General features: G+C 64.0%; 1 protein-coding gene across 1 annotated transcript; it reads right to left on the bottom strand.

Annotated features, from left to right (window-relative positions):
• Positions 1 to 1406: 1406 nt before the first annotated feature.
• C2H14orf180 (chromosome 2 C14orf180 homolog) lies at positions 1407 to 5547 on the bottom strand. The gene is made up of 5 exons (XM_061182923.1): positions 5438 to 5547; positions 4292 to 4300; positions 3734 to 3852; positions 2064 to 2099; positions 1407 to 1612 (listed from the first exon to the last, which is right to left on the bottom strand). Exons 1-5 carry the CDS (start codon positions 5545 to 5547, stop codon positions 1407 to 1409), a joined length of 480 nt encoding a protein of 159 aa, XP_061038906.1.
• Positions 5548 to 23428: the final 17881 nt, after the last annotated feature.

Raw genomic sequence — 23428 nt, 5'->3', positions numbered from 1 at the left:
GGCGCTGGACTTAACCTGCTTGTCTTCAGGGGGCAGGGTGAGACGAGGCTGGGGGTGGTGGGCTGGTGTGTGTGGGGTGTGTGATGCTGGAGGGTCCCCGAGGGCCAGGACCCGGAGCCCCGCCGTGGACCCCACTAGGACACTGCTCCTGGAGGTGGGCCCCTCTCGGCTGGGCTCCCCACTCGGGGCTCCCCAAGTCCTGAAGCCTGAAGGGACCCCGGAGGCTGCCGCCCCGGCCCCTGAGGCCAGAGGGGACGGCTTGCCCACCTCTGCTTCAGCCGCTGGAGTGACTCCCACCGCAAATCTGTCCCCATTTCCCTCCTTTGGGTAAAAGTCCCCAGACTGAAAGAGGTGGTAGTGTGTTTTAATAGAGAATTAGTGTCTCCCCACGTAAGCCATGGGAACAGATGCTTAGAGAAGGCCCGCGGGAGGGGCAGCTCGGCGCCGGTGGCTGTGTAGACACTCGTCTGAAGGTTATGGGGGTGCAGCTTCTCCCCTAGCGGTGCCTCCTGGTGTCTGACCCCGGGCCTCCCTGCTTTGTTCGGGGCCCCGTTCCATGCAGCGTCTGAGGGGACCCTGGGGTCTGTCATCACGTGGCCTCCTTGGCCTGGCAACGGGGACGAAGGCTCGGCGTCTACACAGTCACGGGACTCCCAGGCCGCGCAGCGCCAGCTGGGACCCGGGCGCAAACGGCTGTGTCCTGAGGGTGGTGGGGTCCTCTCGGCCCCCCGATGTCCTCTCTGCGCCAGCCACACCCACAGGCCGACGGCTAGGGAGGAGCCAGGGCAAGAGGGGATCCCCAGGCCTTGGGCCCAGTGCAGGCGTCAGACAAGCTGGGGGCTCCGGGGCGCTGCCCTGCACGTGACTGCAGGAGGGCGTACCCCCCGCCCCGCAGCCAGAGCCTCTCCCAGAGGGGTTTCGGGGTCTGGGCTGCAGGCCCCAAGCAGCAAAAGCCCGGTTTTACCTCCTCCTAGGACTCCCACAGACATAGGGAGGGTGTCCCCGTCCTCGAGGGGCTACACACGGCCACATCCGGGCCAGGCCCAAGGTCACCAAGAGTTCCCGCTGGGGCGAGGGAGGGGCCCAAGGGGGTAGCCTGGGGGCTGGAACCTGTTGGTCCCTGAGTTTCAGTGGTGGAATTCTTGTTCTCCTAAAACCTCACAGGGCACCCCAACATGTGAAATAGGAGGGGCTGCCTGCTTGGAGCTGGGGGGCCGCCTGCCGCATCCGAGGCCGCAGCACCCCACGTCTGATCTCAAGCCGTGGGCCCCCCTTTCCCAGTCACCCTGCCTGCAGCAGCCCCTCTGAGTCCAGGGCTCAGGGCTGTCTGGAAGCCCCCAGCCCCAACCTGGGGCTCTCCCTGTGCAGTGCTGCCCCCCGGGCCCGGGGGAGGTGAGCGTCGGCCGTCAGAGCTGCAGGAGGTGGCGCCAGCAGGCCAGGGCCGCGAGCCGCAGGCGCAGGAGGAGGACCAGGAGCTGGGCCCGGAGCTCCTCCAGGGCCAGCGCCACGGGCTCGGCCCGGCTGCAGCACAGCCCCAGCGCCAGCGCCAGCAGGACGCACGCCGTCAGCCGCAGGATCAGGGTGCCGTCGCGGGGCCTGCGCCGGCCGGGCGCTGGGGCCGAGGGGGACTGGTGAGCCCGGCCCGCGGGCCTGAGCCCCGGCCCCAGTGAGGACCCTTGGGCGCCCGCCTCCCTGCAGGGCTGGTGGGGAGGCTGCGGTGGGCGGGCACGGCTCACCCGGAGGCTGGCACCTCGGTGCTGCCCGTCGGGTGGGCCCCTGCGGCGAGGGTCTCCCCGTCCCTATCTGGGCCTGCGATCTCCTTGCAACAGGGCCTCCCGTAGGCCCTGCCCTCGCACCCTCCCTGGGGAAGGAGTGAGGGGGGCAGACGGTACCCCAGGGGTGCTGCCGCCGACCCGTGACTGTCAGGGACCCCATGGCCCTGCCGGGGTGGGGAGCCCGGCTGGAGCAGTGGGGGGTCTGGTGGTGGCCTGGAGCTGGGGCTGTGCCGGGCAAGCGTGTGGGCTGGGGCTTTGAGGGATGAGGGCCGAGGGTTCAGAACTTACCCCTGGCCGTGGCGGAGGGCTCCCTGCAGGCGATGTCTGGGGAGGAGAGTGAGAGTGGGTTCGGACGGAGCGGGGGGGCACCCCGCTCGGAAGGCACGCTGCCTCTGCCAGCCAGGAGCCCCCGGGGCCCCTCATCTCACCCGCCCACCCTAAGGACCCCGAGACGGGCTGGGTGAGCTAGAGCTACCCCGCTTTACAGATGGAGACTCAGGCCCCCGCAGGTCCTGACCCGGCCGGCTGTCCATACTCCCTGGCCGGCCAGGCTGCCCGGCACCACCCAGGGTTCTGCCCCAGCCTCACTGATTCAGATTCTAGCTTCCAGATGCGGCGCTGCTCTCAGAGCCTTCCGGGGGCCCCGCGGGAGTGTGGGGTGCGGAGCCCCTGCAGCAGCCTAGGAGGAGACTGCAGGGGTCCTGGGGGGGCAGCAGGGGCTGGCACTTTGGAGAGGCAGGCAGGACCCCCCCCACCTCCTGTCCATTCCGCTTGGCTCACTGGGGGACCCCAGACCAGCCCCGGACTGTCTGGGCCCTGACTCCCCACCTGAGAGTCTCTGCTTCTGGGGCTGCTGGGAAGCCCCGGAGGCGGGTGTTGAGCTGTGCTCTGGGGGTTGGGGGCCGGACCGGGGAGGGCGGGGCGGGTGAGGACCCCCGTGGGAGGCCTGGACCCGACGTTTACGATGGGCCTTCAAGGGAGACACTGACACATGTCGGGGGAGTGAGTTTTACCCACAACTCGGCGGGACTCAGGGAGCACCTCCCTTGGGGGGGTCTGTGGAAGCAGTATCTAAGATGCTCCCACGATCCCCCCAGGTCCTCACCTTTGTGTGGTCCCCTCTGCTTAGTGTGGGGGGCTTGTGACTTGCTTCTACCAACAGAACATGGCAAAGGGGCAGGGGTTCTGCAGCTGTGATGGAAATCCCCACAGTGGACCGAGTCAATCAAAGGGAGATTTTCTTGGGTGGGCCTGACCTAATCAGGCGAGCTCTTTATAAAAGAGGGTCTGGAGGTCAGAGAGAGACTCTGCTGCTGGCCTTGAAGGTACAGCTGCAAGGACACGAATTCTGCAAATAACCCTGTGAGTTTGGAATAGGGTCCGGAGCCTCAGGTGAGGCCCAGCCTTGGCTGACACCCTGATGCCTGCCTTGTGCCACCCTGAGCAGAGGACCAGCTTTGCTGCGCCCAGAACCCTGACCCACGGGACCACTGAGATAATCAGCGTGGGTTGCTTGAAGCTGCTATGTTTGTGGTGATTTGATACGAGGCATAGCTAGCTGATACAAGGGCAGTGTCCCACGGGAAGGGCTGGAGAAGGAGTGAGGTAGACTGGGGTGGAGAGGGCAGGGGGTGGGGAGAATTTGGGAGGTGGGCAGTGAAGGCTGAGGGGCAGTGGGAAACTTCAGAGCGTCGGAAGGAAGAGCGGGTGGGCTCTGGGAACGCCTACCCACTGGCCTTCCTTCAGGAAGACACTAATGACTTGGGCAGCTCTGGTTATATTTTTCCTGCCAGTTGCTGTTTCCTTGTCCATCACTCTGTTCAGACCGACCCCACGGGCCTGGATTTTATTGGGGTTACACCTGTGAGGACAGGGCAGTGACTGTGGTCCCTAAGGACAGCCCTCCGTGAGATCCTGGGTGATGTCCCCCCACCCCGCCTGGCCCGCTCGCCTCTTACAGTGGACGGCCACCTCCAGGGGCTCGCGGAACCGCACGCGCCTCGTGGTCCTCCGTGGCTCGGCCCCATGGCTGCGGCGCTCCTGTGGGCTTCGTCTCAGGATAGAGGGGGGGCCCTTCCTGTCGCCCTCCTGGTGGGTGGGAAGCAGAGGGAGGCAGGCAGGAGTGAGCCCCTCCCGCCCGGCCCCCCCGAGGCTGGAGACAGGCAGCCCCTGCGGCGTCCCTGCCGTCTCCTCTGGGTTTATGCAGCAGGGACCAGACAGGGGCGTGGAGACCCTCTGCGGACCTGCCCCGGCCCCAGCCTGGCCGTCTGACCCCCTAGGCCTGCTGCCAAGTGGTGAGGGCTGGCACAAAGCCACCGGGCTGGTCACGACTGGATGGCCGTGTTAGCGGGGACGGGTGCGGTCCGTGATCACGCAGGCCTGTGTCTCCCGCCCAGGCTCTGCCCCCACCCATCCCGACGGGGTCCGGCATCACTTCTCCATGTCAGTAACGGTGACGGCGGTCGCGGCTGGCATCCCCCGAGGACTGACTGCCTTCACGTCTGAGCTGTACACACGGACCCTCTCTGCGCCCCGGGGGGCTCTGCCTGGTGGCCTCCTCTGTACAGGGGAGGCCCTGCCTGAGCTCAGCGCCCTGTGACTGCCCAGCAGCACCACCCAGAGCCCGCCGTGGGACAGCTCTCGCCACGCACTGGGCCTCGGTCACTTACCTGTGGACGAGGGGAGGGATCTGAGCAGGAGGCCACTGGCCCAGGGTGGGGGGCAGAGCCTGGACACAGCCCACCCAGGGGCCGCCCTCCCACCCACTGTGTGTTTGGGAGGTGGAGCCAGGAGTCAGCAGCCCGCTCTGACCTCAGTGTTCCCGTCTATCAAATGGTGACAGCAGGCTGTTGTGCGCGGGCCCCCTGTGATCCGGGGCGTGTGTGAGATGGCTCCCTGCTGGGGGGCCACCGGCTGCATGAGCCCGCTGCTGGCCTTCCGGGCTGAGGCGGTCCTGCTGGGGTGGGAGACCCACCCGGTCCCGGGGTTTGGCCCAGCTCATGGCTGTCCCGTTCCCTCGGCTGGGACACCTATGTTTGTGGCCTGCCCTGGCCAGCAACGAGCTCAGAGGCTAGCTCAGGACTCAGGGCCTGAAGTCGGGGCCCCACCTGCTCCTTGGGGAGACCCCCTTACACTCCCTCCCTCTCCTGCTGCTGCCGACTCTCCCTTGTCCTGGACCCAGTCCTGACCTGGCTGCGTCCTGTCACCTCGCTGTCCTGCTGTCTCCACCCTCCCCCACTCCGACACCCTCCTCCCTGTGCCGCCAGGAGAAGCGCCAGACTTGCTGCTGCCCTGCTCCCGAGCCCTCCGTGGCTCCCACGCCCTCCATGGCTCCCACCTCCTCTGCCTCTGCCTGCCCTTCCCAGCCCCTGGGACTCTGCTCTGACCCATCCTCCAGGCCCCTTGTATGCTCTACCCCCACCTTCAGCCCTGGTCAGATGCTGTGCACTCTTGGTCATTCTGTGCCCCAGCCTGGGGGCCTCTAACCCTCTCTGCCAGGCCCCCTCCAGCCCCCCAAACCAGCGATTTCCCTCCCGGGGATCCTGGGGCTGAGGCCAGCTCGGGGAAAGGGCAGGGACCACGTTTCCCTCTTCTGCTCCCCCCCTTGCCTTCAGCTGAGGCCCCCCCGCCAGACCAGCGCCCACCCAGGGCCCTGCCGCAGCCTCCCTGCCCTGAGCGTGGGTGAGCCTGGGGCCGCGTCCTCATTCTTTCTGGGCTGATGCCGCGTCTCTGGCAGGGAGTCGGGGCTCAGGGCGTGTGCTGCCGTCTTCATTTACTGGAACATGGTCCTAAGATAAGCAAAGACATTATTTATTGCACACGGAACACTCCTCGTAGGAATAAAATAAAAGGAGGAGAGGTTCTTGCCAGGAAGCTGGGCTGGCTTCCCTCTTCCCATCAGCCTGGCCCACAAGCAGACACTGCTTTCCTTTGAGGTGTTCCGGGTGCAGAGGAATCCTGCCTGCTCAAAACCGAGATCGTCAGCAGCTTCCCCTGCTGCCAATCTTCCTAATTATCAGCTTTAATGGCTGCGTAATATTCCACAGGGCTGATTCCATCATTTACAGCCACCCTTCTCCGTTATTGGGGATGTTTGGGAGGTTTGCATTTTATTATTGTCACTTGCAGTTTCTTTAGGTCACTTGCAATTTTCTGAGGCCATAGATAAGACTGCAATAAACATCACTGCTGCCTCCTTCTCGGGGACGCTCCAGGCGTGAATGATGGGGTCCAGGGCTGGGCTTTGTCAGGGCTTCATGGGGGCTAGGAAAGGCTTCTCCAGGGGTTCGTGGGGGCTGGAGCTGGTGGGCCCGCCCCTCAGTCCTGCCCAGACTCTCTCTGTCTCTCCCTCCCCCCGGATTTTGGATTGCTCATGTACTAGGTGTAAGGTGGTACCTGCCCTGTCTCATCAGTGAGCCTCTGATTGTAACGTTTCCCATCTCTCCTCACTAATTGCAGCCCTTCTGGTGTGAGTTTTCTTTCACATCCTTTGAACAGTCCTTGACTTTTGAGACCTCCCCCTGTCCTGCTCCCGCCGGGCCTGTGCAGGTGAAGCCCAGCAGGCATTTAGCCTCAGTCCTTTGAGGGCCCTGTGGGGTGATGGGCGCCCCCCCCCCCGCCGCCTCCTTGTACATGTGGGGCAACGTGGACACCAGGGGCTGTTGCCAGGTCCTCTCTGCCCCCCTCCCCCTGGATGATGAGACGGGGTGGGGTGGCACGGGAGCCATCTCCCCTCCTATCCCCAGCCCCACGCTCTGCCAGGGGTGTCTGGTCCGGGTGTTTGGCGGCCATTACTGCTCCCTGCCTGTGCGGTCAAATGTTTGCTCTTTATGAGTGTTCTGGCTTCCATCCGCCCGCCAAGGACCCTGCCCCCAGGGGCTGAGATGGAGCTGAGTAAGGGGCACCTTCAGACGAGCTCCTTCAGGGCCTCCCCAAAGGGGAGCTGCCAGGTGGGGGAGGGCTGCAAGGGGGGCCGGTTTGGGGGAGGGCTTTCTCAGCCTGGGAGATAACAGGCCGGCCATTCAGTTATTTAAAAAAGGAGCAATTTTCTCCTCTCTCAGCATCAGGCTTTTTATTGCAAAGAGGGTCAAGGGGGAGCCGGCCAGCCTGGGGAGGAGGGGCGGGGAGGGAGGCCTTATCTGAAGGACCAGGTCTCACAAAGGGTGGCCTGGGGGCCCAGCTTCAGCCCCGGGGGGAGGGGGGGCGGGGGGTGTGTGTGTGACAGCGTCACTGCCAGGGGGTCCAGCTGTCGAGCCCCTGCTGTGCCCAGGGCCCTCCGCCCAGGCCGGGGGTGGTGGGACAATGTGTGAGTGTGTGCACAGCTGTGTGAGCACTTGTGTGTGTGTGAGTGTGCACGTGTGGGTGTCCATAGATGTACGTGTGTGCACGTGTGCGTGCGTGCTGTGTGCACACATGTGCGAGCGTGTGCGTGAATGTGCCTGTGTGCATGTGTGTGCCTGCAACTGGGTGTGCACGTGTGTGTACATGCGTGTGTGCACGTGCAGTGTGGTGTGTGTCCCTGGCAGCTCTGTGCTTCCAGGGCAGGCAGCCTCACTTGGCTCCGCCCTGTGCCTCCCGTGACCTTGTGTGACCTTGGCAAGTCTCTTAACCTCCCGGTGCCTCAGTTTGCTCGGCTGAAAATGGAAACAGCAGTAGCAGCTTCCCCCGTGGCTCCGGTGGGGCTGAGTGAGGCAGCTCATGTCAGGGCTCAGAGGCGACCTGGGGACCCGCCTGTGCTCACGGCCATCAGCTGTGGTCATCACTCAGGGAGAGGGTGTGACCACCTGGCACGGAGCCTGTGTACAAGGTGAGAGCCGCCTGTGGGAGGTCCCCTCTCCCGCGCCTCTCAGGAGCCCTGGGCCCTCTCTGGCCTGTGCCTTTGCCTGGGCCTTTCTCTGCTCCCAGGTGGTACCCCGAGCCCACTGTCCTCACCCCGCCTGGCAGCCTTGCTCAGGCTCCAGCTTCCCGTTAAAGTGTTATCCCTGCCACCCCCCCTCCCCAGAGGAAGCGGGGCCTCTGCAGACCCCCAGGACTGGCCTGAGCCCTGGGTTCTGCCCTTTTGTCTCAGGAGCCTTGGTCAAGCGGAGGGACGGCCCCAGGCCTCAGTTTCCCCACCAGGAAAACGGAGGAGTAGTGTGCGGCTCTGGTTGGCTCAGCAGGTAAAGCCGCTCCGGGTACCACCTCTCGCTTGCCCCCCAGGCCTCCTCCAGCGCCAACAGGGCCCCCTCCACCCCGGGCTGGATGGCAAGGACAGGGCCCCATGTGGGAGCGGGAGGCCTTGGGCTCTGGCAGGGACAGCGTGTAATACGAGCGCCCTGGCTCTCAGGCTGCCTCGTGACAGATGGGTGATAAAGGGTGGAAAATAGCTCTGGGCCTGGACCTGCGGAGTGTCGCCTCCGCTCTGCCCCGTCCCTTGCCTGGGGAGGGCACGGCCCCTGAGGGTGGGGCTTCCCAGAACACTGCCTGGAGAGGAGGGGGGCCCTGTCCTTCCCGGGGTGGGGACCTGCCCTGGGCCTCCCCCGAGCTCCTGCTCCAGTCCTGCGGGCCCTGGAGGGTGCCGAGTGGGGCCCTCAGGCTTCCGCCCGCGTTCCAGGAGAAGGGGGTCTGGCCAGGACGACACGCCCACAATACCCCCACCCTGACAGTCCGCGGGGTTTGGGCGAGCACCCTCCCTCCCGCCCTACCTGGATGCGATGCCTTTGGGAGACAGTGATAACATCCACAGGGGTCCCTCCAGCCCAGCTCTCCACCCCGTCCCCCCACCCTGCCTGCTCCCCCGGCCTCCAAGGGGTTGCTGGCTGGGCTGGGCTGGCTCCACCTGGTTCACCACCTCGAGCAATGCTGAGTCCTGGGTCCCGGCCGCCTGTCCCGCTGCCCACACCTGCCCCACCGCTTGTGACGCCGCTCACTGGCCTTCCGCCTCCTGTGGCCAGGCTGTCGGGGCCCCGGGTCCGTCCCTTACTCCCTCCCCCGCGGCCTGCTGGCACATCTCTGTCCTCATTGAGGGACCTCTGAGACTCCCGGCGCGGTGCCGGCCCTGCACAGGGAGGGCCCCTCCTTGGCTCTGACCCCACGGCTGGCTCCCGGCTCAGCACTCGCACCTGCTCCATCACCCCTCGAACCCTCCCTGCGCCTGTCCGCCTGTGGGGACCCCAGGGCGCAGGGGACAGACGAGCTGGCCGAGTCCCGCAGCCCTCAGGAGCCCTGGGCTTGGGGCAGCAGCGCCACGGCCGGGCCCCTCCCGCTGTCCTGTCGCGGGGGACACTGCCTCCGGGGCTGGCGCAGGCAGAGGACCACGCCAGGACCTCGCTGGGGAGGCTGAGCTCAGGCGCACCAACTCACACACACACCACACACACCACACATGCACACAACACACACCACACATGCACACACCACACGCCACACACATGCACACACCCCCCACATATGCACACACACCACACATGCACACAACATATACCACACACACCACACACCACACACACCACACACAGGCACACACACCCCACATATATGCACACACACATACCACACGTGCACACACACACCACAGATATGCACACACACCACACACATGCACACAACACATGCCACACACATACACACATACCTACACAGCCACACACACTCATACGCACACACCATACACACATCTCACACACACAACCCACATGTACACACATCACATACAAACACACACACTCATACACATATGCACATCCCACACACGTGTTTATACACACAGGCTCACACACACACACACACACATGCGCGCACACTGCTCGGCCCACCTGGGCTCCTGCAGCTGTCGCAGCCCTGCGTGAGCTCGCCCACCTGACGGCCTATAATCCGCTGGCGATCAGAGCCTCCAGCACAGTGGGAACTGGAGCCGGGGCAGCTCACAGGCCAGCCGAGAAGTTTCCATTCCAGCCACGGGGCAGTGGCCTCAGCGGTCCTCTGGGCTGTCCTGCCGTGAGGCGGTCTGGTGGCAGTTTGACCCCCTGCCCAGAGCAGCTTGGCTGAATTAAGGGGCCTGAGGCCACGAGCTGCGCGTTTCCTCAGCTGGACAACGAGACGGGAGGCTGTGGACACCCCCATGCTGGCCTTCCCTCGGGAGGGCGGGGAACAGAGTGAGGGCTGGCTGGCTAGCGGCTGCTCCCAGCCCAGAGCTCACAGCCTGGCAGCTTCCCAGATCACACCATTTCTGAATTAAGCCAGGGGAGGACTCCCAGGGAGGCCCCGTGGGGCTGGCCTTGCTCACTAGGCCTGCCCGGCGCCCGCTGGCCCTGCCCGGTGCGGGGATCCAGAGAGTGGGAACTGGCCCGGTGGTCCCGAGGCCGCTTCCACGCTGAGACGCGAGGCCCACACCTTTCTAGGGCGCATTCAGGACATGGGGTGGCAGCAGGACCGGGTGATAGCTGTGTGCCTGCTGAGTGCGTGGGGACAGCCAGCCTCGGCCTCGGGAGCTCCAGGTGACAGGGCAGGTGGACCCCCACCCGGACACCGGCCACATCCGCCCACGTTCCCGCCCCCAGCTTCTGCCCACTGTCCAGAGTGCTGTCAAGATGGAGAGCTAGGCCTCCCGGGGTGCCTGCACACAGCAAGTGCCAAATAAATGGTGCGTCCTGAGCCCCACGCGCACGGTGGGCCAGGATGTGGATTCCCGCTGATGGAGTCAGCTCAGAAAAGAGCCGTGTCTCTGGGGATGCCCAAAAGCCATGGCCTGGGCTCAAGTGACCCCAGTAACGCATCTGTTCCCTCTGGGCTCGGCCCACAGCAGGGCCCCCGAGGACCTCTGGGGAAGGCTTGCTGGCGTCAGTGCCCGACCCTGCCCCCTGTGCCGCGGCCCGTGCGAAATGCCCAGAGCCCGAGAACCCTGGCTCCCGGGCCTCGGAAGGCTTGGGTCCTCGCGGGGTGGCGCGTGGAGGGACCCACAGTCCAGCTTCGCCTGCACATGGCCTCAGGCAGGAGCGCGGGTGACGGGCCAGTGGGGCCCTCATGTCAGGCCTGGCCGCGGGGGAGGGGCTCAGAGCACCAGTGGCCTGGGACACGGCTGAGTGCGCCGGCCACCCACCCTGCACACACCAAACACGAGGTTCAGAGGGGTCGGGGCTTCTGACGTCACCCACTGCCTGGTTTGCCTGGGACTGTACTGCAATGAGCGCTGAAAGCGCGCGGCCCGGGTGGGTGGGATGGGCGGCCCCCCAGCCCCCGTCCAGGGCCACAGTGCGCGCCGCCCGGCCTCAGTCCACTGCCGCGTGCCCGCCTGCAGCAGGGTCTCCGCCCGCATCCATTTTGGGGAATCTCTCCGCTCCGGCAGCCTCATTCCCAGATGGGGAGTGAGCATCCCCTGTGCCCCTGAGTGGCTCTCACCTGGCTCCCTCCTGGGTCTGTGAGGGGTGGTGCCAGCTGGGCTCTGTGGCGTCCCCCAGTGGGCACCGTGCAGCATAGCCCTGGCCTGGTCTCGCTGGCGGTGCCCCTCCTGTGCCCTGGAGAGGCGGGTGCTGGGCTGTTCAGGTGAACGGGGCCGCAACTGCCCGGCCTCCTGCTGCCCTGGTCTGGAGCTGCTGCCTGCCTGCCTGTGGGGCCAATCTGTGGCCAGCCTGTGTCCCCGCCCCAGGCCCCTCTGCCAGGTGGCAGAGCTCGGCCAGCTGGCAGAGGCTGAGCTATAATTACCTCTCCTCTTTGGCAGAAATAGCAGCGACCCCGAGGACAGGCCACTGGCCCCAGAGCGGGAGAGGAGTTGGCCGTTTCCCAGGCCCTGAGAACACAGGCCCAGCCTTCAGAAAAGACGAGGGGGCAGCGCCTCCCCCGCCCTCCACACCCGCATGTGTCTTCCCAGGCCGGTTCTGGAGACGTGCAGCTCTTGGAAGACCCAAGGGCCGGCATCAGAGGAAGAGTGTTGGGTGGGGGGGAGGCAGAGAGTGGGGTGATGTGGGGGACTGGCGGGGTGCAGCCTGTAGGAAGGCGGGGTGATGTGAAGGCCTGGCGGGGTGCAGCCTGTAGGAGGGTGGGGTGATGTGGGGGCCTGGCGGGCTGCAGGCTGTAGGAGGGTGAGGTGACACCAGAGTCCAGCCCCCAACTGACCCTGCCACAGGGTGGAGCCCTGAAACAGAGAGGGACCGGCCCTGACCCCCGCTCCTGCACCCTCGTGCGTCCTGCCTTGGGGTCCCAGGAGGAAAAGGCAAAGCACAGATCCCAGGCTGCCGATTAAGGGCACAACGGCTGAGTCCCCACATTGCCTCAGAGCTAGTAAATTACCCGAGCAAACTGCTACGCGGGCAGCGGGACAGGGCATCCTCAGGGACAGCCGGCGCCGGCCGTTCCCTCCTCTCTGGTCAGCAAGAGGGGACATAAACGTCTGCCCTGGAGCCCCAGCCTGAGCAGTGCAGCACCTCCTGGGGTGGGACAGGCCCCAGCCCCCTGTGGACGGAAAGCCGACAGAGGTTGCCTCGGGGCAAGGGCTCAGGGGGAGGGGGTCTCGTGTGACTCTAGGACCCCCTCCGCCCAGCCCGCCTCCAGAAAACGGCTCAGAAACTCCGTCCCTCAGCCGCCCTGCCCACCCGCAGTTTTTGTAAATGAAAGTGAGTAGGGCTTTACTGGAACACAGCCACGCAACCTCGGTTTCTGTCCACGGCTGCCTTTGCCCTATGAGGGCAAAGTTGAGCACGGCCACGGAGCCTAAAGCATCTGCCGTCTGGCCCGTTACTAGGAGAGTTTGCTGCCCGGCCCGAGCGTGGACATGGCGGCGGGGGGAGCGCCAGCCCCCGAGCCCCTTGCCAGCTTCTGCACAGCGCATGCACAACCGGTGGGGTCCAGGCCACTGTGGCCACGTGCAGCCCTCAGGGGACCCTGGGACACCGAGAGGCAGTCGCCCTCTGTCACACTGCCCCTCTCAGCCCCGGTCCAACCCAGGCACACGGCGGGGGGGGGGGGTTCCTACGGCTGTACCTCCTCCACACCCAGCAGAGAGGCACAGGGGTCAGGGCTCTCTCCACGTCCCTCGGGCAGCCCCCTTGGTTGGTGGAAACCGTACAAACCCATCAGGGATCTGCCGTACCCCCCGGGCCCGCAGCCACCAGCACCAGCCTCTCTCAGACCTGGTTCCATCAGGGCTGCCACATGTGCCAGGACATCAGGAGCTGGCTGGAGGACAAAGGGGATGCCGAGACTGGGCCAGGCCCACCCCTCATGGCTGTGTGACTTTGGGCAAGTTACCTCCCCTCTCTGAGCTGCACTTTGCTCATCTACAAGTCTGGGCAGCTCAGCACCTGCCGGGCAATAGGACGCAATAGAGAGCTGAATACCCCCAGCTCCCAGCGCAGGACAGACCCTGGGAAATGCTGGCTCCTCGCCCCTGCTCCCCCTCTGCCCCGCCTGCTGGGGCAATGTCGGGACTCAGCCGTTTTGCCCTTAATCGGCAGCCTGGGATCTGTGCTTTGCCTTTTCCTCCTGGGACCCCAAGGCAGGACGCATGAGGGTGCAGGAGCGGGGGTAAAGGCCGGCCCCTCTCTGTTTTGGGGCTCCACCCTGTGGCAGGGTCAGTCAGGGGCTGGACTCTGGTGTCACCCCACCCTCCTACAGCCTGCACCCCGCCAGGCCCCCACATCACCCCACCCTCTGCCTCCCCCCCACCCAACACTCTGCCTCTGATGCCGGCCCTTGGGTTTTCCAAGAGCTGCACTGGCTCTAAGGCTCAGCCGCACTAGCTCAGCTCAGGCAGGCACCGTCCCTCCCTCCCTCCCCCCCCCTCCTCCTCATCTCTCCCTCCCTCCCTCCTCCCCATCTCTCCCTCCCTCCTCCCCCTTCCTTCCTCCCTCCCTCCCCCTCCCTCCCTCCCTCCCTCCTCCTGCCCCGCCCCCACAGGTCTGCATTGCACACCTGCCCTGTGCCAGGCCCTGGGGCCCTGTGTCCTAGTAGCACAGCCATTGCTCAGCAGGAGGCGGCTCTGTGGTCCCAACAGCTGCTGTGAAACCTAAGAAGAGAGAGGGCTGGGGGGAGGGCTGTATTAGTTGGGGATCTCCAGAGAAACGGGCCAACAGGACGTGGATAGAGAGAGTGACTGTAGGGTCTGGCTCTCATGGTTGGGTGCGGAGGCTGAGGGGTCCCACGATCCGCTGGCAGCAAGCTGGGGACCAGGAGAGCCAGCGGTGGCTCCGGTCCACGTCCAAAGGCAGGAGACCGCTGTCCGAGCTGGAGACCGTCGGGCCAGGAGAGCGGATTCTGCATCACTCGCTTCTGCTCTGTTGAGGCCTCCAGGACTGGACGAGGCCCACCCGCAAGGGGAGGGCACCTGCTTGACTCAGACCACCCGTTCAGATGTTACTCTCAACCAGAGACACCCAGAAGAAAGTCCCACCAAACACCTGGGCACGCGTGGCCCAGCCAAGCTGACACACGAAACGAGCCTTCCCAGGCCTGGTCTCCGTGCAGAGGCCGGAGGTCGGGGAGGGTGACTTGGGAGCGTCACGGTGACCCTCCACGTTGTCTTCACCCCACTCGCCCCCCAGTACTGGCCCCGACTCCCAGGCCCCCCTCCTGGGACTGAGGTCTTGCCTGAATGCAGAGAGCCCTGCAGGGTCAGGCGGGAACAGGGGTGGCAGAGCCCAGATGGCGTCCCTCCTGCACCTGCAACAGAACTTCAGGGACGGTGTGAGCTGCTGGCACCAGGTGCCCAGACCACGTCCTTGCCCATCAGGGCCAGCCCTGGGCCCCTCGGCTGGGCGGGGCCGCGTCTTCCCGACAGTCTTCTCAGCGGTGGACGGTCAGCTGCTCCACGCCTTCTGGAAGACACTGGGGGGGGGGGTGCTTGGTGGAGGGTCCCCAGGCAGGTGAGGAGCGGCAGAAAGTCAGGCAGGGAGGCTCCTGCGGAGCCCTGTAGGCCACTGCATGGGCCTTGGCACCCACGGGATGGGGCAGAGGGTGGATGTGACCTGAGGGGTTTAACTGGGCCCTTTGGTTGCCTTCCCCTGGGGGAAGGACTGGGGGGAGGGTGGGAGGGTGGGTGTGGGACTCACTGAGGGGTCAGGTGTGGGTGTGTGAGGGTCAAGGGTGCTACAAAGCCGCTGGCCTGGGGAAGACGGTGTAGGTGTCGCCAGTGGCCGCTGTCACAAATGACTGCAAACGGTGACTTTACACAATCCAAATGTACTCTCGGCAGTGCTAGAGGCCAGAAGTGGGAAATGCGCTGAGCTCAGGGTGTGGGCAGGGCTGGCCCGTCTGGAGGCTCCAGGGACCATCGTTTCCTTGGATTTCCTGCCTCTGGAGGCCCTACCTTCCCCAGCCCGTGGTCCCTGCCTTGGGCTTCAGAGCCAGAGCTGTCTGGTCCAGTCACCTCACCTCACATCACTCCAACCTCCTCCCCACCACCTTCAACCAATAAGGACCCTGTGACTACATTGTCCCGCCCCCTCAATCCAGGATCATCACCCCATTTTAAAGTCATGCAACTTTAATTCTATCTGCAACCTAATTCCCCTTGGCCATGTGACCTAACATAGTCACAGACTCAGGGGGTTCGTATGTGGACATCTTTTGGGGGCATTATTCTGCCCACCACAGATGGCAGAGGTGCAGCTTTTGGGGGTACCATGGGGATTAAATATGAGAGCCAGTTAATTTGAGATGGCGTGGGGGGCTTCCGAGTCAGGGCGGGGGAAGTTGGATGTACGCGTCTGGTTCCAGGTGGCTCCAGATGGGAGATGTGAATTTGGGGTCACCCTCTTGCTAGCTTGAAAAATGGTTCCCCAAGACACGTCCACATCACATTTCTGGAACCTGTGGATGTTAACTTACTTGGTGCCATCACCTGTGTTCCCATAAGGGGGAGATTTGACGCAGACGAAGAAGCAGTGATGTGACCACAGGTGCAGAGCTTGGAGGGATGGGGCCACAAGGCACAGACACTGGCAGCCATCAGAGGCTGAGAGAGGCTGGAGGGACCCTCCCCCTGAGCCCCTGGAGGCAGCGCGATCCTGCCAACGCCCTGATTTAGGATCCCTCAGAACGCCGAGAGAATAAGTTTCTGTTGTTTTCTGTTGCTTAAGTCATAGGGTTTATGGCTCTTTGTTATGGCATCTATGGGAAATGAACCAGCCATCTTAGAGATGGCATAGAAAGCTTTGGGCCTGAAGGAGTGACCCAGGGGTGCCCGGGGACAGAGGCACGTCGTGAGGTCCGAGCACGAGCCTTGGACCCTGCGGTGTGATGAGGTCAGGCTGGCGTGGTGGGGAGAAGCCAGGCGGGGAGGTGGAGCAGGGGGCCTGTGGGGTGGTGGGAGGCAGGGAGGAAGGGGGCACTCTCAGGGCCACTGCCAGGGCAGGAGGGACGAGGAGAGGAAATTCACCACTGGGCCTGGCTGTGAGGCGGTCACAGGTGGACTTGGTGGGCTTGAGGGTGGGGGACTCAGGAGAGAGGGAGGGAGGGGAAGGGGGGAAAGGAGAGGGCAGACTTTGGGTCGGAGGGGCCGATGTACCATCTGGGTGGATCCAGTACAGGAGACTGGGGTGGGGTCCACAGGTGCAGGCCGCCCTTCTTGGGGGAAGGAAGAGGTGGGGAGAATTTCCACCAGTAGTGAGGTAGTGAGCCCTCCATCACTGGAGGCAAGAAAAGATGATTCCTGCCTTCGGGGCCTCTCAAGGGCTCCACACAACCCCGGGATCATGAGTGCCGTGGGGATGTGCAGAGGGAGGGAGAGCTCGACTAGCTCGACTGTTGAGTGGGTTGGGGTCTGGCCCTTGTGTGCGCCAGGAGAGACGCTTCCCTTCTGGTTGGGATGCAGGCTGAGGGTCCCGCCGGAGGTCACAGCCCTGGGCGTGCAGCGTCAATGCCCTTAACTGGGGAGCGCACAGCTTGTCATTCTCAGCCTGAAGCACGGACCCTCTGGCAGTTAGGGCCGTGTCTGCTCACCCTGCCACCCAGCCAAGGCCCCACTTCACAAGACGGGGGGGGGGGGCGCCTGGGCAGCATCCCCGCAGAGCCTGGCGGGGCCCTGGGTCACCGTGTGGCTGGGCCGCTCCTGTCAGAAGCAGCGGACGTGGGCCCCCTGGTCTTCAGCAGTCGCGGTAACGGGAACCGCTGGGTCCCATTGTGCACTAACAGAAGCGGCCCCTTTTCCCTTCTCCTAAATTATTCATGACCTCCAGGAAGCTGTAGAAGGCCTCAGCTCTCTACAGGAGCCATAATTACAATGATAAATTTTATTTGTAAAGCCGGTCCCTCCCGAGAGCCAGCTGCCTGGGGGGCCGTACATAAGCCGTAACCGAGGCAGGGGCCGCGGGAAGCTGCCCGTCACAGCTGTTTTTCCAGCAGGGCCTGGGTGGCTGCAGCAGCAGCGAGGGTTGCGGGAATGGGGGTAGCTCAGCCTGCTGGCCTGACCTGCTGAGGGGGTCTGCTTGGCCTTTAATGGGGCGATCAGGTGACCCCGGCCTGGGCTCCCTGGTTAGAGCCGTCCGTGGTGGCCAATCTCCCGTTTTGTGGGTGCCACTCCCATTCTTGGGCTCGGGGACCTGCCTCTGGCCGGCCCCAGGGCTGAGCGTTCATACCCGTCACACACACCCCAGGTTCACACTCCGGGATTGTGCATCCATGTGCACGCGTGCCGCGTGCACACACACACACACACACACACACGTGTGGGCACATGCTCTGTCCACAAAAGTGAGGTGTGTTCGTTGGGCCAGGATGTGTGCCAGACCCCCGCATGGCTCAGAGCCTCTCAGACCCCGCCATGGATGGAGCCCCATGGATGGGCCCTTGTGTTGGCCCGACCAGAACACAGATTTCGGGGGGAAGTGCCCACACGAGGCCCCGAGGGGGCAGCTCATAGAGTCGGGGTTTGAACCAGGGCCACTGGGGCTGTCCTGGCAGCTGTGTCACGTGGCCACCTAGAGCTGTAGGCACAGAACGTTAGAAAGAGCTTGCCACTGGAGGCAGAAGGCAGGGCCCCCAGCTCCCCCATCCCTGACTGCGTGACTTTGGGCCGGTGCCTGCCCAGCTGAGAGCCGCTGGCCCCTCTCCCGTAGGTATCCTCACCCTGGGGCTGCTGCAGGCTCTGGAGGGATCTGAGCGCCACACTCTGAAAATAGCAGGCAGGCACGTGGCGCTGGTCCACATTGGTGCAGACCCAGCAGCGGCTCAGCAGCCCGGGACCTGGATGCCCACAGGTCTGCGAGGCCCAGGTGTGCTTGTCATGGGGTGTTGTCCGCCCTGGACTGTGCCTGAAGCCTTCAGGCTCAGGGTGGGGAATGCTTATCCTTTGGACCCTCTGCCGTATGCAGAGAGAAGCCTCCCCAAGTTGGCTGGCCCGAAAAGGCAGGAAGAGTCAGTCTCTAGGTCTCTAGAGAAACCATGTGCTGGAAGGAGACATAGCCAGACCTTTAGAGAGCTGAGGGATAAAGGGTCTGGGCTGGCGTTGATATCAGGGGACCCAGGCCCCATCAGGATTCGAGTGAGAGCTTATGGAGGCCAGGAGACAAATGGACCAGCTCGAGCCCACCTCACAGTGGGTCCAGTGATCTGCAGACCAGGCTTGCGCCTTTGCCCCGGCCCCTGCTTCACGCTTGGGCTGTGTGCCCTCAGCAGCTGCAGAGCCCTCTCATTGCTTCCCCGACCTGTGGGGTAAGAGCCATGATGATAACAAAAACCAAACCCAACTAACCAACCAACCAACCAAAGAAACAAATGGAAGCTTCTGAAACCACCCACCCTGCCCAAGAGAGTCATTCCACGCATCCTGAGTGCTTGACGGAAATTGAAACCATCCCTGAAGACTCTAAGGATACATGGTTGGTGGTCCCACCATGTCCCCCTCAGCTCACCCGTGTGGCCCCAGCAAAAGCCAAGTAGATGACGGTAGGAAATGGTGAGTCACCCCAAACCTGACCCTGCGTCAGCCCAAGCGGAAGCTGCTCTGCCTGAGGCGGTCCCTGGAACGGCGCAGGTCACCCACCTCTGCAGGGGCTGCACCAGCTGGTCCGGATACCTCGTCCTCGTTCCCCGTCCGTGAAGAGGAGCCAGGCTCGCTGGCCTTTCCCTGCGCAGGACAGCAGTACGTGCAGCCTTGCTTCCGGGCTTCGTCCACCTCTGGCTCTCCTGTTTCGATCCAGTCTGCCGGGACTCCCTGCCCCTCCCTAATCTGCAGAAAATCATGTGGCTCCACCATGCCCAAGGCGTCATGCTGACCAGACCTGGTGGGCAAGACGGTCCACACCAACATCATGCTTTCAACTCACACCAGGGGCCTCCGGAAGCGGGGGCCTTCTCTTTGATTCGCTAATGATGGAGGAAAACTCCAGCCCTGGTCCCAGGAGCTGACTGCGTTCGCCAGTGTGATGCGAAGGGACTTCCCTGGTGGCGCAGTGGTTAAGAATCCGCCTGCTAATGCAGGGGACATGGGTTCGATCCCTGGTCCGGGAAGATCTCACATGCCGCAGAGCAACTAAGCCCGTGCACCACAACTACTGAGCCTGTGCTCTAGAGCCCGCAAGCCACAACTACTGAGCCCGTAAGCCACAACTACTGAGCCTGTGCTCTAGAGCCCACGAGTCACAACTACTGAGCCTGCAAGCCACAACTACTGAGCCCATGTGCCACAACTACTGAAGCCCGCACGCCACTACTACTGAGCCTGTGCGCCACAACTACTGAGCCTGCGCACTAGAGCCTGCGTGCCACAACTACAGAAGCCCGCGTGCCTAGAGCCCGTGCTCTGCAACAAGAGAAGCCACCGCAATGAGAAGCCCGCTCACCACAACGAAGAGTAGCCCCTGCTCGCCGCAACTAGAGAAAGCCCACACGCAACAACGAAGACCCAACGTGGCCAAAAATAATAAATAAATAAATAAATAAATTAAAAAAAAAAAAGAAAAATCACCGTTTTTTTTAAAAAAAGTGTGATGTGAAAACTAACGGCTGATGTGGCGAGGGAGGGGTAAATGATAGGGCTGGGGAACCTTCCAGTGGCCAGGGCTGTGAGCACTGCCCCTGTGTCCCCTGTGTGGGGAGAGGTGGCGAGAGGCGCCTGATGATGGAAATGACGGTCCTGACCCACAGAGCTGTGTGGGGAGTGGTCCAGCAGCCCAGGAGCCCTTCTGACACTGTGCCCCCCATACAGCTAGCCTCCTCCCCCTCGGCCCATGAGCGAAGACTGCTGCCTGTCCTACCTGCCGTCCGCTGTACCCACTGGGGTGTCGCTCCAGGACCTTCGCCTCCAACGTGTAAGTTTCCCTGCCCAAAAAGTCACTGGGGTCTCTGTCCTGACTCTGGGCTCTTTCTTCGGTCTCGAGGCTGGTCTAGAGGGTTACAGGACTGCTGGGCGTGGCCCTACAGGCCGCTGACCATGGTGGGGTCTCCAGAGCGGAGGACACGGCCTCCCGGGGACAGCGAGCATCCCGGCTCCTTTGGCGACACCCCCGCGGTGGCCCACTCGCTGGGTCTCCCGTCACCCGAGCTCCCCACGGCTGCGGAGTTTCCCGACTCCAAAGTGGGGCGCCAGAGGTTGAGTGCAGCCACGCGCTGGGCATCACGGTGTCGTCGGGTTACTGAGCGCCGCCTGGCTCGGCCGCGAGTGTCCACACACGCTCGAGTAACACAAGCATCGCTTCAGGAAGGTCCCGGCCGTGGCGACTGAACCGGGGAGGGGTGCACACTCACACTGCAGAATAGCTGTCCGCCCTCTGGGTCCCCGGAAGAAAAGCGGGGCGGCCGAGGGTGCCCGACGCCGCCTCCCGGGAGCCTGGTCATGCTGCAGTGTTGACCGACTCAGCCCAGAGCACAGGGGAGTTTCCAGCCTCCCAGGTGAGTCCTGCGTGAGCACGCCACAGCCGTGCTCAACCCCGGCACGCGCGTGTGCGTGCCCGCAGCACCTAGGGTGTCCTCTGAGGTTGTTTCTCCCCCTCCTGCCCTTCGGCCCCTGTTGTTCTTTCGGCCTGACTCCTGCCCAGCTGCCTCCACCCCATGTGCAATGTCACCTCGCCGGGGAGGAGATGTGTGTGAGTGTGTGCCTGTGCCTGGCAGGAGTGTGGGGGGGCGTGTGTGCACGTGTGTGTGTCCAGCCAGGTGGAGCAGAAAGGGCGTGTTTGAGCCGCAGGAGCCTCGCCTAGTCCCACACAGGGCGGACAGGCTTCGGTCTCCAATTTACAAACAAGTTTGTTTCTGGGATCCCTGGACGGCGGCCATGCGCAGTTGTTCAGGTTGTGCGTGCAACAAGGAGCCAACTTGTATTTACTGGAGGGGGGGCAGGGGTGCCAAAGGGGCCAGTGCCAGCCCTGCCCATCTTCCTGGATATGGAGGACGTGAGAGATTTGGGGAGTCGAAGGTCACACTTGGGCTCTCGGAGGCGTTGCGCTCTCCCTACTCGGCTAACACACGGCCCTCCCACCTCACCCCACCTGTACCCTCTGCAGCCCTCCCTCGTATGGCCCACTGCTCCCCTCACACAGACCTGTCCCTGCTGCTCCCGCTGTCCCTGACCTCAGCTGCCCTCCATCCATACGCGTCTGAGGAGACCCAGCACGTGCTTGGGGACCACGCAGGACGGAGCAGAGGTGGGCCCTGTGTCTACCTCCGTGGGACAGACACACGGTGGCCTCTGGGCCTGTTCTTTTAAGACTCAGCTTTATCTCCACGGCCCTGTGGCCTCCCCGTCCCCCAGACGTCACCCTCCCTCTGTTCTGGGCCCACTGTCAGCACATCTGCCCTCCTCCCGTGGCCCTGCCCTGTGAGAGGGCCCCGTAGTCACTCCTCTGTGTTCCCGCACCTCCCCCGATGCCTAGAACAGGGCCAGCTGGCCGTTACGGGTCTGGAAAACGATGGCAGGAAGTGCCCTACTCAGCAGGGCTGTCCCCTGCTGTCCCTCGGCGCCCACTGGGTGGTTGGTCATTCCCGTGCTTGCTGGCTCACCCTTGGGGATCATGCTCGCACACGTACACATGCAGAGCACGTGCACACATGCACGGCACATGTACACATGCTCACTCACAGGCACACTTGCACACCCACACGAACGCACGCACACACACACACATGACACGGGCTCAGGCGTGGCTGGAACAAGACCTCCGGGAGGGAGGGGCCCTCGGTCCCCCGGGGGCAGGAGGCCAGGTAGCTGGCCTGGGGACATGGCCACTGATACTTGGCTGGCAGGAGACAGGGAGCCCAGCTGCGCCCTGAGCTCTGCCTCCCGGGCCCTGCAGGGCTCGTGCTCTGTATTTGGGGGCGCGGGTGGCTCACCTGCACGCCACCCGAGCCGCAGACACGCGCCCGCCCTGCGGCAGGCCGAGCAGCTGAGGGAGGTTAATTAAGTGCTAGACTTTCTACTACCCAGACGGTGGAATATTCCATAGAATCACGCTAAAGGGGACCCGAGTGCTCTGGCCATGCAGGGTTGGCTATAAACACTGGGAGCCCTGCCCACGCGGCGGACGAGCCCGGCTGCGAAGTCGGGGAGGGGGAGTTTATTGCACACCGTCTGATGGAATAATGGAGTCATCACGATAAAATACCTTTTCAGAGCATTAGAATCAGAGGTGAATTGATTCCGCGGTAAAACAGTCTTATTTTCCTTTCTGGGGCTTATTTAGAGCTCGTGTGCCGCCTTCCCCGTAGAATAGTGTTCGCGAAGCCGCACTGTTTCAGGTGCCGCCCTGCCCCACCCCCGGCAGGTAGGGGTGGCTGGCGTGGGCGCGGGACGCCCCTCAGGCCCGCAGGCACCTCCCTGCTGGACGTGTTGGAGGGGCCGAGAGCTGGAGGGTGCGCGGGGGCCGGCGGCGCGGCTGTCTGCTCATCCACTCGGCACATTTGTGCCCGGGCTGACCCCGTGCCAGGCCCCGGGTGAGCAGCGAGCGGAGGCCAGGCAGGGTCCAGGTAGCTGAGGTGTGGGCTGGGAGACAATAGAGACCCCCCTGCCCAAGTGGGCCCAGGGGATGGCAGGAGGGCGGGTCAGGGGTCCTGGGAGGCGACGGCGGGAGTTGGGACTGAGTTTCTGAAGTCGGAAGAGGCCGCAAGTGGGGAGGCCGGTGCTGGGGGGGTGGGAGCTCGGACAAGCCTTAGGACAGAGGCAGCCTGTGGTGGCGGGGCCCACGGGCGGGAGCAGCTGGGCAGGAAGGGCTGGAGGGACTCCGGGCTGGGGCCGAGGGCCTGGGAGAGGCGGTGGGAAGGCCCTCTTTCTCCCGTCGCGGGACCCCGGCCCGTGACCGCCCGAGTGACCCGTGGAGGCTGTGCCTCAGTGCCTCCCCCAACAGAGGCCCAGCTCCCCGCTTCCAAGAAACAGTGTACCCCATTCCATGAGCCGGGGACACCCAGACTGAAGGCAGAGGAGGCCACCTGTGGCCTCATGCAGCCCGGCCATCCGGCTGGGAATCTCGGGAAAGCAGGGCTCTGATTCCAGAGGTCTGGGCAGCCCAGAGTCTGCACCGCCAGAACGTATGTGGTGCTGCTGGTGGTGCCGGATCAGACAGTGGAATGGAACACTCTGGCCAAGGCAGCTGGCTGAGCCGCTGACCCCTAGGGCTGCCGGCGGGGGGACCTGGGTGGCTGCAGTGCCTCCTCCCCCAGAGCCACCTGCCATGGCCCTGGGGTGCAGGGTCACCAGGTCCCGTCCATACCTGGCGTGTGAAGCTTGGGGAGCCCTGACTCTGGCCGACCGCTCCTCC

This window comes from Eubalaena glacialis, chromosome 2 (genome assembly GCF_028564815.1).
Source record: "Eubalaena glacialis isolate mEubGla1 chromosome 2, mEubGla1.1.hap2.+ XY, whole genome shotgun sequence".
NCBI lineage: Eukaryota > Metazoa > Chordata > Mammalia > Artiodactyla > Balaenidae > Eubalaena > Eubalaena glacialis.
Note: the sequence above shows the minus strand (reverse complement) of the source record. Positions and strands in the feature narration are given on the sequence as shown.